Source organism: Tympanuchus pallidicinctus, unplaced genomic scaffold (genome assembly GCF_026119805.1).
Source record: "Tympanuchus pallidicinctus isolate F22 unplaced genomic scaffold, pur_lepc_1.0 scaffold1, whole genome shotgun sequence".
Taxonomy (NCBI): Eukaryota; Metazoa; Chordata; class Aves; order Galliformes; family Phasianidae; genus Tympanuchus; species Tympanuchus pallidicinctus.
Window position 1 is genome coordinate 94,118,547 of NW_026294618.1, and position 15,060 is coordinate 94,133,606.

At 49.6% G+C, this 15,060-nt stretch overlaps 2 protein-coding genes across 7 annotated transcripts in view; one reads left to right on the top strand and one right to left on the bottom strand.

The window, feature by feature from the left end:
- The first annotated feature begins 473 nt into the window (after window positions 1-473).
- On the top strand, window positions 474-10,590 carry DSTN (destrin, actin depolymerizing factor). Its single transcript, XM_052684285.1, has 4 exons — window positions 474-613; window positions 8,480-8,787; window positions 9,012-9,088; window positions 10,301-10,590. Exons 1-4 carry the CDS (start codon window positions 611-613, stop codon window positions 10,408-10,410), a joined length of 498 nt encoding a protein of 165 aa, XP_052540245.1. The 5' UTR covers window positions 474-610; the 3' UTR covers window positions 10,411-10,590.
- A 1,005-nt stretch (window positions 10,591-11,595) lies between these two features.
- RRBP1 (ribosome binding protein 1) overlaps window positions 11,596-15,060 on the bottom strand; it is a 30,017-nt gene continuing 26,552 nt past the window's right edge. For all 6 annotated transcript variants that reach the window (XM_052684011.1, XM_052683773.1, XM_052684086.1 and 3 more), the window contains one exon: window positions 11,596-14,974. In XM_052684011.1, the coding sequence (XP_052539971.1) occupies window positions 14,936-14,974 (39 nt within the window). In that variant the 3' untranslated portion in view covers window positions 11,596-14,935. The remainder of the gene's footprint in view (window positions 14,975-15,060) is intronic.

Here is a 15,060-nt window from a genome sequence, read left to right on the forward strand (position 1 = left end):
AAAAAAAAAAAAAAAAAAAAAGCACCACACTTCCTCCTCCCGGGCTGCGCTGCCTGTCCCCTCCCCTCCCCTCCCCTCGGCCTCGTTCACGCCGCCTTCCCCGCAGAGCTTCCCCACCCGTTCTGCCTGGGCTTTCTACCGCCACTCCCCTCACGACCACCCCCACCACTTTTATCCCCGCCGCCCCTGTTACAGCTCCCCTCAGCCCCCCCCGCACACACCTTGGGGCAGGTAATCCCGCCCCCCACACACCGCCCGCCGCCATTGGCCGGCCGGCACGCGGCGGCCGTCAATCATTCTGCGGTTCGCCTTCCGATTGGACAGCCCAGCCCCCCCCTCGGGCAGGCAAGCGAAGGGAGCGCTCCCCCCGGTCCGGCCGGTGTGTGGGTGGTGTTTGCGGCCGCACGCATGCGCGAAGCTGGATAGGGGAGCGGGCCGGGGCGTTGCCACGCAGGGTCCTACCATAACAACCGCTTCCTCCGCCGGGCACGGCGGCCGTGACGTCGGCAGCGTTTCCGCTCGGCTCGCGCCCTCGCCGCTTCCCTTCCTGCTGCCGGAGCCCGCGCCGCGCCCAACACCCGAGGGAAGCAACCGCCGCTCCGCCGACACCATGGTAGGAGCCGGGCGCTGCAAGCGGGGACGCCGTTCCCCCACTGCCCTCATCCGCGGGGGGAGCCGTTGGGGGGGGGAGGGGGGTCGGCGGCCAGGGGCGGATGGAGCCTTGGCATCCAGCGCCGCCGCGATGCCGTCGCGCAGCCCTTCCCGCGGCCGGCGGGCCTCTGGGCTCAAGGCGGCCGCGCTGCGTTTCGTCCCTTTCCTTTCCCCCCCACCCCGCCGCGAGGCGGTGGGGCGCGGCCCCCCCTCTTTTTGAGGAGATGGGCCCGCCCTCTCCTCCTCGCGCGCCCCACCAGCTCCCCCCGCAGAGCGATGGCGCGCTCCGCGCCGCACGCGGGCGCGAGGGGCAGCGCGGCCATTGGGGGGATGGGGGGAAGGAGGGCATGGCGAGCAGGGCGCGCGCGCGCGAGGCGTGGGGGGGGTGGGGGGGAGCGATGCGCGCTCCTTCCCCGTGCCGCAGGGCGCGGCCACGTGGGGGAGGGGCTGCGAGGGGGGAGGGGAGGCGGCGCCCCCTCACGGCCTCGGCGGGGCGGGCGGGCGGGCGGCAGGAAGCGCGGGGCCGCATCCGGCCGCGGGGTGGGAGCCATCTTTCCGCGGCGCGGGGGATCGGGCCTGGCCTAGAAAGCGGCGGCGGGAGGGAGGGCGGTGGCTCCGTTCGGCGCGGGCCCGGGGAACAAAAGGAGGAGAGGTGGGGGCGGTTCTATCGCCCGAGCCGAGGAGACGCGTGCGGGAGCGCGGTGCCCCAGGGCTCCTTCGGCCGGCGGCGCGGGGCGGGACGGGCGCCTCGCGCCGGCTCTGCGCTGCGTGGGGCGGGCCGCGTTCTGCAGCACCGCCTGACAAACTCCCTTGAATCATCGCACTTTCGTCCTGGTTTTGCTTACGTCGCGCGCAAACGCTTCTCTGTCAACAAACAAGTGTTTCTACGCACCTCATTTCGTGCGCTTTGCCTGACGGCAGCTCGCCCAAAGCTTATCGTTGCCTTCTTGAACGCAGGGAATGTCCAGTAAATGAGCTCCCGTTCAGCACAGGCCCTGCACGTGGGAGGTGCTGCTCATCTCGCTTCCCGTGAAGCAGCTGGAGCGCTGCGGCTAACCCTCGGCAGGAGGCACAGCCAGGGGAGGTGCAGAGGGAGCTGCCGAAGGTCTGACGAGACCTGCAGCTCCTGTTTTAAAGTAGGCTTGTCTCAACAAGCAGCTGCTACTTCTGCAGTACACAAACCTAGTTTAAAATGACTTGCTCCGTGTGCCAGGCTTCCTCTTGCTTCAGAAGCAGGCAATTCCCAAGTTGGCTGAGACACGTATTTCTCATAGCTATCTCCTTTTTGGAACAAGCTTTAGGTTTTTTGTTCCTTTTATTTGCTTTTAGATGCTTGCTTGTTGCAGCTAATGAACTTGCTTTTAGGCAGCGTAGTCCTTTTGACAGAGTACAGCGAAGCCAGCAGGAGGGCATCACTTGGTATCAAAAGAGCATTGGAATTCCCGCTTTTACAAGCCTTGCTGTAAGGCTTAATTTCTTTGGTACTGGATTAAATGGTTCCACAGTCTTCGGAGGACCATGCAAATTATTTTCCTTGCTTGTTAGTCAATAGTATTCCCAAATCTGTGTAACTAAGAGGTCTGTGTGCCTCGTGGACAAGAAGACAGCCTCCCAGCGCTTGGTTGGGTGCATGCCTGGCATGTTTCTACTCATGCTGCTGGGGTATTACTGGTCCCTGGAGGGAGCAAGGGCTGACCCAGGTATCTCATACAGGAGAGCTATGGGCAGGCAGAGTCTTTATTGAGAGGTGCTTGGGGGTTTCATGCTTGCACAACACTCAGCCATCTCCAGGGCAGGTAACTTGTTAGCAAATGTCTGAGTTGCCCAGGGAAGGCCTTCAGAAGCTGTTTTTAAGGATGAATGTTATGTAGCTACAGGGTTGTGGAGGGCTGCACGAACATTCCTGCAGACATACGGCTTGTAAGATCTGATTTTTGTGCTGAATGCGTTCTTAAGAAGCTTTGCTTTTCTGCAGGAGTCTTGTTGCCTTCCAGCTTAGACCCGCATTACCTTAGAAACATGTGTTTCAACACAGGAATGGGCACTTTTCAAAATTTCTGCCCCCCTAGTGGCTGCCACGCTTCCTGTTCTTTAATAGCATGGCTGGGGTTGCCTTTCTCAGTGGGGATTGCCTGTTCTGCCTGCCTGGGTAATTACCACGGGCAAATTTCATGGTGGCTGGGAGCAGGTGATGATTTCCTCTGGCTGAAAGGTGAGGAAATAACCTCAAGGAATGCAGAAGATGCTTTTTCTTGTCTTTCTATGACAGCTCTCTTCTTCTTTCATTGTCTAGTTGGAATTTTTCTTACTGTCAGGAAAAAAGAAGCTGAATAGAATTTTGTTTCCCTTCCCTCCCCTCAAAAGATGGATCACGTAATGCAAAATAAAATAAAAAGCTTAAATCAGCCTGGCAAGATCTGCCTACAAGTGGCATGCAAATAGCACTGTTCTTCTTGCTGGTTTATGGTGTGTAAATAATGGCCTCTTACACAACAGCAGTAAAAATAAAAAAGGCAGTTATGTTTCCTATCACGCTTCAGATCTGAACCAAAGCTTTGGACTTTTTCAGATGTGTAGACTGCCTTGTGTAGGTGTGGGTGTCTGTTTTGCTGCTGCTAGTGGGGGAAGTGGGCCAACTTTGGACTTAGGAGGGCACGGCTATGGTTGTGCTGGCCTGGTCTGCAGGGTGAAGTCGCAGCAGCTGCTCCACATGTTGCCTCCTTCCTTGCTCTGGAAAGCAGAAGTGCTAGTATCGAATGGGTTTTCTTGAGTGTTCTGCTAATAGATGAGAAGCAAAGCAGCATTTGAGACCCATACGTCTGTAACACCCAAGTTTTCAGGCATCTTGCTGACCACAGCTGGCAGCTTTAGCTGACACCTTTTCAAGCCTGCTGTGGAACTGACGTTCTTCCAGCAGGCCTCTCTGCCTGCTGGGTGCCCTGTGCTAGCTGAGCTTAGTTCTCCCTTCAGGTCTCAGCCCTGGCAACATCTCAGGGTGCTGCGTGGCAGTGTAAGGAACGGCTTTGCAGTCTCCTGTCCTGGAACAGTCAGGTGATAATGGTTCTAACTGAAAACTTGTGCTGTGACACATTGGTGAGTCAGATGAAAGTGCCACACAGTCACACAAACAGTTCTGGCAGTGGAAGGGGATTTGGAAGGTGGCTGGGAGGGATGGTATGCCAGGGCTGGGGGAAACAAGATGCTTGCTCAAGAAACCCAGAACCAAATATGTGGCAGTGGTGTGACTGGTAAACATGGGCGCACAGTGCTCTCAGATCTCTGCCTTTGCAATTAAACCAGGCGTGCTTCAGTATGTTCTTGGTGTCAATTCTGGAAAAACTGATGGTGCTTTTCCAAGAGGGAGAACTTTCCACTTGAGTAGCTGCGGATTGTCCGTGCTGATGTATACAATGTGTGTGCACGTGGCTCCCAAACAAAACGAGGCAAGAACTGCTTCTTGAAATGCCTGAGCTGTTATCTACAGAAACATTACAAAGGAAGTCTGCAGCATAAAATTGGCGTGCACTTAAAAACGGGTTTAATCTGTCAAGCTCCTTGTGAGACAAACTAAGTCATTAAAGCTGTCTGTCTTACTGCTGATGTAGGAGCAAAACCTTCTAGGTGAAGTATTTTAAATATTCAGAAAATATGCTGGTGTTCACAACGATCCTTAATAAAATCCAATGCAAATTGCATTGGAGATCTATTTCTATGCAGGCTTGCTGCAAATCAATCTATTGAGGATCTGATAAGTGCCTTACTTGAAATCTCTTTCTGTACACAGGGATTTCTTGGAGGAAAATTTTGGGTTATTCTTCGGCCTTACCCCTCCATTTTATCACCCTGTTCAGATGAAATTCCAGCTGCAGAGTACTTTGTGATGAAGGCAAAGTGTTGGAAGCTGTTAGCGGAGCCAGCTGGAGCCAGGCCTTGCAGTCCGAGGCCTGTGAGACAGAAGGCTCTCTCTTCAGCCGTGCTATTTGGGGACAGCATTCTGCTCTCACAGGGCTTCTGCAGTGCTTTGCACTTGAGGCAGGAACGGTGGCTTTGTGAAGGGAATAAGAGCTGCTGTGTTACTGCAGTGCATGCTGACAAGGCATTTAATGCAACCATTACCTCATGTGCCTACAGCAATCTATATGAAAATACAATGGGGTACTGGTGTGAGGGCTGTGGAATAACGTAGGCGGAGGTGCAGCCCACAAGGCATGCTGCTTTGGCCGTAGTTGCATGGAAGTATGAGGGGAGAACTCATTTTGTGCTAAATCCCTTCCCTGTGGGGGGACATTTGCACAGTTAGGGAGACGTGCAGGCAAGAATATGCAGCCCTGTCATCATTTTTTCCATCTGATAACAAGGCAGCTTGCCTCCTTGTTGCTGCCTTGATGAGGTTAGCTGGCCCTGACACCCATGGGAACAGCCTGGCTATTTGCCTGCCTCTTGTGTCCTGAGAATGGTTTTAATTATTGTTGCGTATATTCAGGGGTTGCTCTGTCCAATGCTACAAAATGCAGCCAGCTGATGGCCTTGTGTCCCACCAGTACCTGCCATGCACGCTGCTCAGCCACCCATGTGTGCTGTCCTGAGTTGGATAATTGCTTCCCTATTGAAGAAGGAACAGAAGCAAGCTATCTGTCCTCAGCTATGCAGCATTCTGGCCACCATGCCTGAAAAAATAATGAGTGTGCTGTATTGAATCCTCTGAGCAGTGTAACACTGGGCCAGAGAGAATCCACACAAACAAATAAATGCTTATCCTGTCATTACTGGCAGGTGGAGGCTTCTCAGCAGCTGTTTTTCAGGACAGGTCAGCAGAGACATGGTTAAATTACCACTTGAGAACATGTACTTAGGCATGTGGCATTTCTCTGTGTTCCAGTGGCTTTCACAGTCATCCTGTTGCTGCCCTACCCTGAATGGCCGTGGCCAAGTTACAGCAAAAAGCTACCTAATGTTGAGGTTTTTCCTTTTTAGGTATGTTTAGAGAATCATAACTGGTACAAGCCTGGAGCTGGAGAGGGAGTCCTTTTGGTGCAGGAGTATGCTGCCTTCTTGGAAGCACTTGTGCTGGGATTTTATGGGTTCATTTCAACCCCACGCTGTGACACAGCTGTAGTGTTTTCTCAGGATGAAGGAATCTATGCCATCCCCAGCAGATCAGCATCTGCTGGTATCAACTCCTGAATGGATTCAGAAGTTGTATAATAGTTATGAAGAGTTGCACCAGCTAATAAACACTTTACTTTGGAAAGTTAAGAAAAAATCCAGTTCTTACTGTTTCCCCTTCAGCCTCTGGTCAGTCCCAGTGGTCAGCTGCAGAGTAAGAGTGAATTTGACTTTCCAGACTGAGTACTCTCAACATTTTTGGAATCTGAAGCAACTTGCCAGCCGTGTTCAATTCCTTTATAAGGAAATAACTTGACTCCCAGCTTGGAGAAATGTTTCTGGCTGTGCATCTGCTCCTGGCTGCACAGTTTGCATCTACTAGCAGCTCCATTGCTGATGCTTTTTTCGGGCTCTCTGCTGAGTAGTAATGCCTGCTTTCAGAGTTAACTTCTTGGTAACAGGAGTCGATAAGGAGGAACTAGTGATCTTAGAGCAAAGATCAACAGTTGATAAAGGTGGAGATGGTTGACACCAATTCCTTTTATGGCATTACTAGGCTGTGCTGGGTCAGACTTTGTGCATCTTCTGTGTAAACTCCTAAGCTTTTTGCAGGTTTAAAAGCTGAGACTTAAATCTCCTGTCAGCTGCTGAGGTACCATTAGCCTGGAAGACAAATCTCATAGAAAGGAGGGGAAAAAATGTCTGTCTGGAGTTGGCAGTGCATTAGCTGTAGTGAGCGATGCCGTAGTTCCAGTTGCTGTGCTGTTTGCATTATTAGGGCAACCCTGCCTTATTTCCAGTCCTCCCAGAGTGCTCTTGCCCACACCACACACAGTGATGCAGAGACAGGAAGAAATACATTCATTTCTCATTAGTTCCCAGCCACGCTCTCACAGAGGTGCAGTCCATTGTATGAAGGAGGTGATGTAGGAATGCGTCACTTTGCACTGATGTTTGCACTTCTGCTTGTAGTTACCCTGGAATAAGCTTTCTCTGCTTGCTTTCCTTATGCTGCTGGAGACATGCAAAAGGGTGGCTGCCTGCCAGGCAGCTGAGGCACAGCAACTTCCTCCTGTTCTGTGGGCCTGCTCCTCTCCCAGAGCAAATGTAAGGGATTTGAGGTAGATTACCCCAAACAGACAATCCGTGCATTGTAAATTCTGAGGGTCCCTTTGTGTTTGAGTAAGCTCCTAAAGAGCTCTGTTTCGTGGAGGAAAGCTTCCATGTCAGATTGATGGCTGTATAGCATTGGCATCCAGATCTCTCTGGTGGGGGAAAGAAGAGGAAAAAAGACATGCAGTGGTCAGGGCTTTGAAAAGAATATATATGTATGTTAGAAGTAGTAGCTGTCCAATCCATAATGACTCTTAAGGACAGGAAAGTTAGCACTGTGCAGTTGACCTTCACTGATTTCCCTGGCATTCCAGCTGAACTCTGCTACTTGCTTATACCTTGAGAGAGTGCTGTGATTTGGCATCTTATCCCCCTTCTCCCTCCTCTCCCCCCCCAAAATGATTCCATTGGGCACGCTTTTGTGGGCTGAGCTGAAGGGAAACCAAAACAAGGAACAACCTTCAGTGTTTTTCAGTTGGTACCTCTCACGTGATGCTGTACCTGCCTGCATAGTAGTGCTGACTGTGCTGAAGATGATGACGTGTGGCAGTTACACGGAGGAGGGTGACTTTCCTTCCAGTGCGTGACTTACTGTATCTGAGGATAAGGTCACTTTTGGAAGCCCCAAAAGCAGCAGGGGGAGAGGCAATATTAGGAAGGAATCTCAGTGTTTACATGGCACGTTGCGGTTTGAGCACAATGAGTGTTGGACAGGCTTTGATTTACAGTTTACTGCTCTGACCGTGATGTTTTTCCAGCAGTGTGACTCCCTGGATTTGCGGCATTCTCTATTTTAGGGCTGTCTTTAACCTCTCAAACTTCATTTTGTTCTGAGTGTAAAACTCAGATATGAATACTGTCTGTTACCGCTGAGTAACCACAATTTCTCACCAAGCTTCCAGGAGTGGGGGAAAAAAAAAGATGGGATGGGGTGAAGAAATCGTTTTAAAGGCAGCTTGTTTTAAAAACTGGAAGAGGAACTGCTGGGGAAGCTGAGAATTTTTACAGTTGGACTTGCAAGCTCTGCCTTTAAAACACTGAATTGAGAGCACCTTCAGAAGGTTGGTTTGTTCGTGGCTGAGAATTGTATTCCAGTGCCCCACTGTATCTCTCCTGACTTCTAAGCCAAACCCAGTTGATACGCGTGGGTTTGACACTATTGTACCTCTGTTCCTAAAGCTGATGGCAGATAGGCTGGAAGTGGCCAGGAGACTGAGTAGAAGTGACCCTTGTTAATTTAGTTGTCTGCCTGTCCCGAGATGGCCAATGAAGCCACTCTGCTGCAACATCAAAGGATTTGCCACAACTGAAATTTCAGAGGACAAGGGGTGGACATAAATGTGAAACTACCCTACCAACGCTGTTCTAATCTAAGAAGGACTGTGCCTTGTTCAGAGTACTTTTGGTTTGGCAACTTACTGTAGGCGGCATTGAGGCTCCAGATTCTTTATTTGAGAAGGGCCTGCAGCTCTCCTGTCTAGACTGTGGGGCTGTGAGTGAGTGTTGCGAGTATCGCTCGTCTTCCAGCCTCAGTTTGGAGGCAGCACAGTAACGTAGTTGTGCAAATACTCAGTGGTAGCCCTAAAGGCCTTTGTTCTCATCTTTGCAGGCATCTGGAGTGCAAGTTGCCGATGAGGTTTGCCGTATCTTCTATGACATGAAAGTGCGGAAATGCTCTACGCCTGAGGAAGTGAAGAAGAGGAAGAAGGCTGTCATCTTCTGCCTCAGTCCAGACAAAAAGTGCATTATTGTGGAAGAAGGCAAAGAGATTCTAGTGGGAGATGTTGGTGTGACGGTTACTGACCCTTTCAAGCACTTTGTGCAGATGCTTCCCGAGAAGGATTGCCGTTACGCCTTGTATGATGCAAGTTTCGAGACCAAGGAATCCAAAAAAGAAGAGCTGATGTTCTTCTTGTGGTAAGCACTCTTCACAACTCGCCTGTTCCTAGCATGAGGCCCGAGCTGTGCTGAGGTCTACGAGCATTTGTTTTGTCTGTGGAAGGCTTAAAATGTGCTGGACAGCATGGTACTTGTATTACGAGCCATTAGAGTTTCCTTTGTTTATAATCAGTGGGATGGTGTTTGTCTTACTGCTGGATAATAAATGCTGCTAATTGCACTATCTTCTTGTATTCCACTAGGGCACCAGAACAAGCACCTCTCAAAAGTAAGATGATCTATGCAAGCTCCAAGGATGCAATCAAAAAGAAGTTCCAAGGTATGTAGTGCAGCTAACACTCCTAGGTGCCATCTGAAACACTTACACAGCAAGGCTTAACCATTTGCTAATTGGCTTTTTTTTTTCTTTTGAGATGCTAGCGAGATGAGAATTTCACCAGGTGAAGTGCCTTGTGACAGAGCTAAAAGAAGCTCTGGCTGAAGCCAAATTTAAAATGTCTGACTCTGAGCCTTAGAGGCACTAGAACTGTGCTCAGAACTGGAGCAGGCTTGGCAGCGTACAAGAGTAACTGCTGCCATACAGAGTAACTTGTTTACGCCATGCAGCCTATAAACATCACATTCTTGTTAACAGTGACCTGTATTTTGTGTCACGCTGTCTCTGTGGCAGAGGACTTTCAGCCCTGTATCTATTGAACTGCAGAATCAAGTAACTGTGCTGTACTAGGAAGTAATGATTGGCTTGACTTAGAGATGCAGTTGTGATTACTCATTTCAAAGGCATTGCATCTCTGAGAGGAGAAGCAAAGTGATGTTCATCCTGTCAGGTACCAGTGACCAAAGAGTTACCCTTGCTGCAGCACTCTGAAATCTCATTCTGAATAAATGACTGTGATGCCTCCCAGCCCGGTAGCAGAGCCCCCTTCAGCTCTTAGTGCCGTGCTGGTCAGAGTGCAGCACTGCGTAGTACTGAGCGGTGCACAGCAGTGCTGTTCTTCACAGTACAGCTCACCAATGAATTGAAGCTGGTGAGGGCTGAAAAAGAAACACTGCTTTCTCTATTTTTCTCAACATAAGGCAGAGTTGGGTCTGGCTCCCTTATCTCCGGAACAGAAACCACTCTTAATTCTGTGTACCAGCAAGTCTGCACAGCGCGTCCTGCTTTGATTGTCAGCTGTTCAGTGCTTGCGTTGCAGCAGCTCCCTCAGTTGACATATTCAGGGTAACAGTAGAAATGAGACTTTCACTCACAGGCTGATTTGCCATGGGCAGCTGACAGTCCAAGCACTGATAGTAGTGAAAAGCTTCTCCCTGATACATGTATTTGATTTGTGATGTGTAGCCAGATGTCTCCTGTGATATATCGAGGGGGAATAAACCCAAATTCCTTAGTTTTCCTTAGTGAAGGTGGGACTTTGCAGCTTGAGTGACCAGACTGCCTCTTCTAATATTACTACTAACTGTGCTTCTCTGGTTGATTACTAGCATATTGAAATACTGCATTATTGAGTGTTCTGCATCTTTTTTTTAGGCATAAAGCATGAATGCCAAGCAAATGGGCCAGAGGACCTCAATCGAGCTTGTATTGCTGAGAAGCTAGGAGGCTCCCTAGTCGTAGCTTTTGAAGGAAGTCCCGTGTAGATGTCATACAGTGCCACAACTCTACAAGCATTCCATGTTTTAATATATCAGTTATGTAAAGCAACCATTCTAGGCAAGGGTTTCACTAACTGTAGGGAAGCTGTCTTGTAGAATAAAGTAGATTTTGGAGATGTAGCTCGTATGTACAAATGACCTTAAATAAATCAAATTAAGGATTTATCTTGGTGTATTAATATTTGCATTGGTTGTCTATCCCAATACTTATCCCCAGTGAATTAACACTAAAGGTCTCCAAAAATTCTGATTCAGCAGTGTATCATGGGATGAAGGGGGGAGGATGATGAGAACAATCTGGTTCCTGTTCTTTTCTAAATTAAAATGAGCAAAATCATCAGTCCTTCTGAGGCTACTGGCCAAACTGCCAAACTAAAAACTTTCCCCTTGAATCATTTAATGCAAGACTTCAAACCTGTAGTTAAAGCTAGGCACCTGAACAGAGCTAAATTCTTAGTGCTTGCAGTTGCACAGCATTACTAATAAAGGTTAATTAGGAGGATAAAATAGAGATGGAAGTAGGCACACTTTCCTGGAGAAAGTCCTAATCGTTCTTGTAAACTCGCAGTGCAGTAATCTTTAAAGGTTTGCTTGTTCCTACAGGTTAACATTGGTTATGAAGTGTCTTGAGATCTCCTCCAAGGCTGAACTGAACGATTCTATTAAAATTGCTTTTCCTTTGGCATAGGTTAATTTAGAACTACCTTTTTTCCACTAACATTTCCTAGCGGATCAGATGCTTCTGAGGCTTTGACAAGTGCAGATTCTTCCATCGGAGCTCTCCAGTTACGGGCAGTACAATGAGAAAGAACCACTTGGAAAAACAGCAAAAGATTACAAGTGGTGTTCTCAGCCCCAGTCTTGGTCACTTGGTCCATTTGTCCATAATTATTATTGATTTAACTTGGTAGAACCAATCAGCCTGACTAATACGGCTTGATCTGGGCTTTTTGTCTGTTAGCTTCTTTAATTCTGTAGAAATGCATGGAAATATCACCTACTAGAAAGTCTGACCTGAAATGCCTTTTGTATGGGGGGGTAGAGAACATTCCTGTGCCAGCTACAGAGATCTTAAAAGCTTCCATGTTTCACCAGTGGTTAATTAAAGCTGTTTCCTTTGTGTAATGTGTACATGGAAGTTGCATAGAGTTTTCCTGTATGTCTGTAGAGAAAAAAAAAAAAAGAAAAAAAAACCCTTAGCCTCCAGTGCGTTACTGTGGTATGTTCTGTGTGTGCCAAACTTGAATAGCTTAAATAAATGGGGTTTCTTTCCCCTCGGTCAGTGACTGATTCCTCTCCAGTTTGCAGTGGGGGAAAAGAGGCTGGAAGGAGAAGTGGGGGAGAAAGCATGTCCATGTCTCTGCAGCCTGTCGATGTCTTCCTTGGCCTCGCACACCTCAGCAGCTGAGTGCGTAGCAGTCTGTGGCAGTCACGGGATCCACCGTGGTGTCTGCTCCCTTCCTTCTGGGCTCCGGTCCCAGATGGCCACAGGGAGGGAGCTTCATGGGAAGCATCTCACCGTGGAGGCCTGTGTCAGTTACTTGGTGCTGCTTCTCCTGTCAGAACGGAGAGCTTCCTCTGGCCTGTCCCAGAAAGTTAAAGGCTGCCCCTTCTGCCAGGTACGTAGGGACAGCTGCTTGGTCTGCTGCTTTCCAGCAGAGCGCTACCAGGGAAGTGCTGCTCCCTGGCTTAATGCAGTGTCTGTGCTTTTTGGCTGTGCTGCGTATTTGAAGATTTAATCAAAGGCAAGCATTGACCACGTGCTCTAATGTGGTACCCGCGTGGAGCACACAAGGGTTTCTGATATGATCCACTACAGTGAGATCCTATCAGAAGAGGAAACTAAACTGGCATCAGTGGGTGCTCCTGGCCTGTTCCCTCAACTTTCAACCTGGCACAAGGGAGTAACCATCTCCATAAAAACAGCTCTTCTGTACTTGGTGTCTGTCCAAAGTTCAGGCTGAGATAAGAAAACCAGTGACACAGTGGGAGTGGTGCTGCCTGACAAATAAGGGGAACTCCCATTCAGGAGTCAACTGATAACTAACACCTCCAGACTGCAGCTAACGTCAAAGAGCAATCCAGGCCTGGTGAAGCTGGTGGACTTCTCCCTGGGATTTCCTTTTTTGGTTAGAGAAGAGCCTCAACAAAGGGGGAAGGAAGTCAGATGCAGAGGCAGGAGGATGCTTCTCACCACGTGAAAGTATTCAAGCCAGGAACTTGGGTGCAGAGTGCTTCAGTCAGGGGACTGAGGCAAGAGATGTTGTTTTTGGTTGTGGTTGGGTGGGTCCCAGCTTCACTTGGTCAGTTTTTAGGGCCCTTGGTGCAAACCCTGAGGCACAAGCCTGATCTCTGCTACTGTGCTCCTGTGCTGGCTGTTACTTTGCCTTCAGCTTTGTTGATCACAGCATGGAGTTACTTAGCAAGCCAAACTTCATCTTGCCCTTGTACAATTGTAGCTATTATAAAACTTGCAAAGATGTTTCCTTTTATGATTTTCCAATCCTTTCATTCGTGGCTTTTCCCAAATCACTCAGACCTTCTTGAAAAGACGACACAAGCAGAGCCATTGAGCTTTGACTGAGGACCCACCTGGCTGCAGCACCCAGGCTGCTGTTCCCACCTGCCCTGCATCACAACCTGCTCACCGGGTAATGAGCCAGCACTACAGCTTGCCTGAAAGAGCAATGCTGCTCCAGGGGTGGGTGCAGTGTGAAATCCCACTGCTCTGAGGTGAGGGTTGGCCCTCTGAGAGGCGACCCTGGCCTCTCAGGAGGTTGTTGGCTTTCCCCTTCTCATGGCTCCATGGAACAGCATAAATCCCAGCAGCACCACACCAGGCACCTGAACTCAAGCTTAACCACCAGACCCCAGCAACCTGTTTCCATCATCAGCCTTACTTAACAACTCCAGCTCTTCTCTCCCTTCCAAACACAGAAGCTGGGTGATGTCCCAAAGTACACGTACATTCCTCATGCCAAGGACACCAAATCTGCACTCCTCTGGCTTCTGGAGCCCATTGAGCATGCATGCTGTTGTCCACGCTCCTTGCTTTGGCTGTGTACTTAAAGAGCTTCCTCACTGCTCCTGTGTGCACACTCATTAAGCGTGTGCTGCTTTGCACAAGCAAGCAGAGTGAAGGAACGGGTTGTTGCGAAAGCAAAACCCAAAAACCAAAGAGTTTCATCACTGCTGTGCTGGCTGTTTTGGGGCCCTCACCACCGACTGCTGTTTGGATGATGGCCACCCCCTTACACTCAACAACTCATTCCAACCTATGGTTGGTTTCTCCTGGTTTTGCTTTTTTGTTACTGCCTGGGTCAGTAGAGCCTCCCAAAGCCAGAAGAGGAAGCTGATGGCTAATGATGGCTGCAGGGTGAGGGCTGGGTCAATGAGCACATCCTGCCAGCAGCCTAATATAGCCAGGCAGAAGCCAGGCACTCAGCCTCCTGTGCTCAGAGGGCTGGAAGCAAGGGAAGCAGAGGGCAGAGGGCCCAAGGCCACCAGCCTGCAGCCACCAGCTCCCCTCCAGCCAGGAGCATAAGCTCCACCCCACATCAAAAGTCCACAGTCCCCACCTCAAAAACCCTGTGGCACTGGGGTGGGAGGCACTCAGCCCCACTCTGGTTGCTGTTCTGGTGGGTTACAAAGGGCAGGAGACACCATCAGCCTTCACTGATGCACTGACTGCAGCGTTGATGTGTCAACCACAAGGCTGTGCTGGGGATGCCCACCAGCCTCAGTTGTGTGAAGTCTCTGCTGCTCCCACCAGCAGCAGGGAAAGCCTCCATACCTGTCCCTAGGAGCAGCCATCCCATTGCATCCCCCTGTGGCCTCAGCCTCTGCACCTCCTTCACACATACTGGAGAAAATACAGTGGGGAGAGCTGCTACAGCACAGCAAGGAGCAGAGGATCCACTTCTGGCCACAGCAGGGTCATCCTTCAGTCACGCCCAAGGCCCAGCAGCCTGCCAACATGAAAAATAACCAGAGAAATAAAGCAGGAAGCAGCTCTCCCCGCTACGTCATTTTAATTGCATCGACACCCAGAAAATACACAGAAGGATACGTGCCCTGAGCCACCCATCAAGTGGCTTCCTTCCATCATGGGTCTTACTTTCACACTTCTTTCACTCAAAAAAAAAATAATATATATATATATATATTTATATATATAATAATAATTGCACCAGTTGATGTACAAACACAGCCTTCCCTTTTCACACATTCGTGGGTTCGAGGAGGGTCACGTCCTGGCCCCAGCCCGGCCAGAGCAGCACCCAGGGGAATGAATGGTTGTACAAAACAGTATGAAGATTTTCTTACAAATGTACGCCTGCACTGTTGCTTTTTTTTCTGTTTTTTTTTTTTCTTAAGTTTCAAAACTAGGTTGTGGGTCACTAATGGCTTGTATTGTATCTTATCTACAATAAATTCAGCATATATTTTTGTTTTAGGAATGTGTAAGGCATTTGGTAAGTTGAACGGTACGTTCTAGGTCACAGACTCATCAAACTGAAGTCCCTTCCTTCGAACTGTCCTCTTCCCCCTGGAGAAGGAGAACAGAGGTGAGTTACTCAACTGGGTCCCAACTTTATTCTCACTGTAGGATAAGCAGCGAAGCATTTCCCAGAC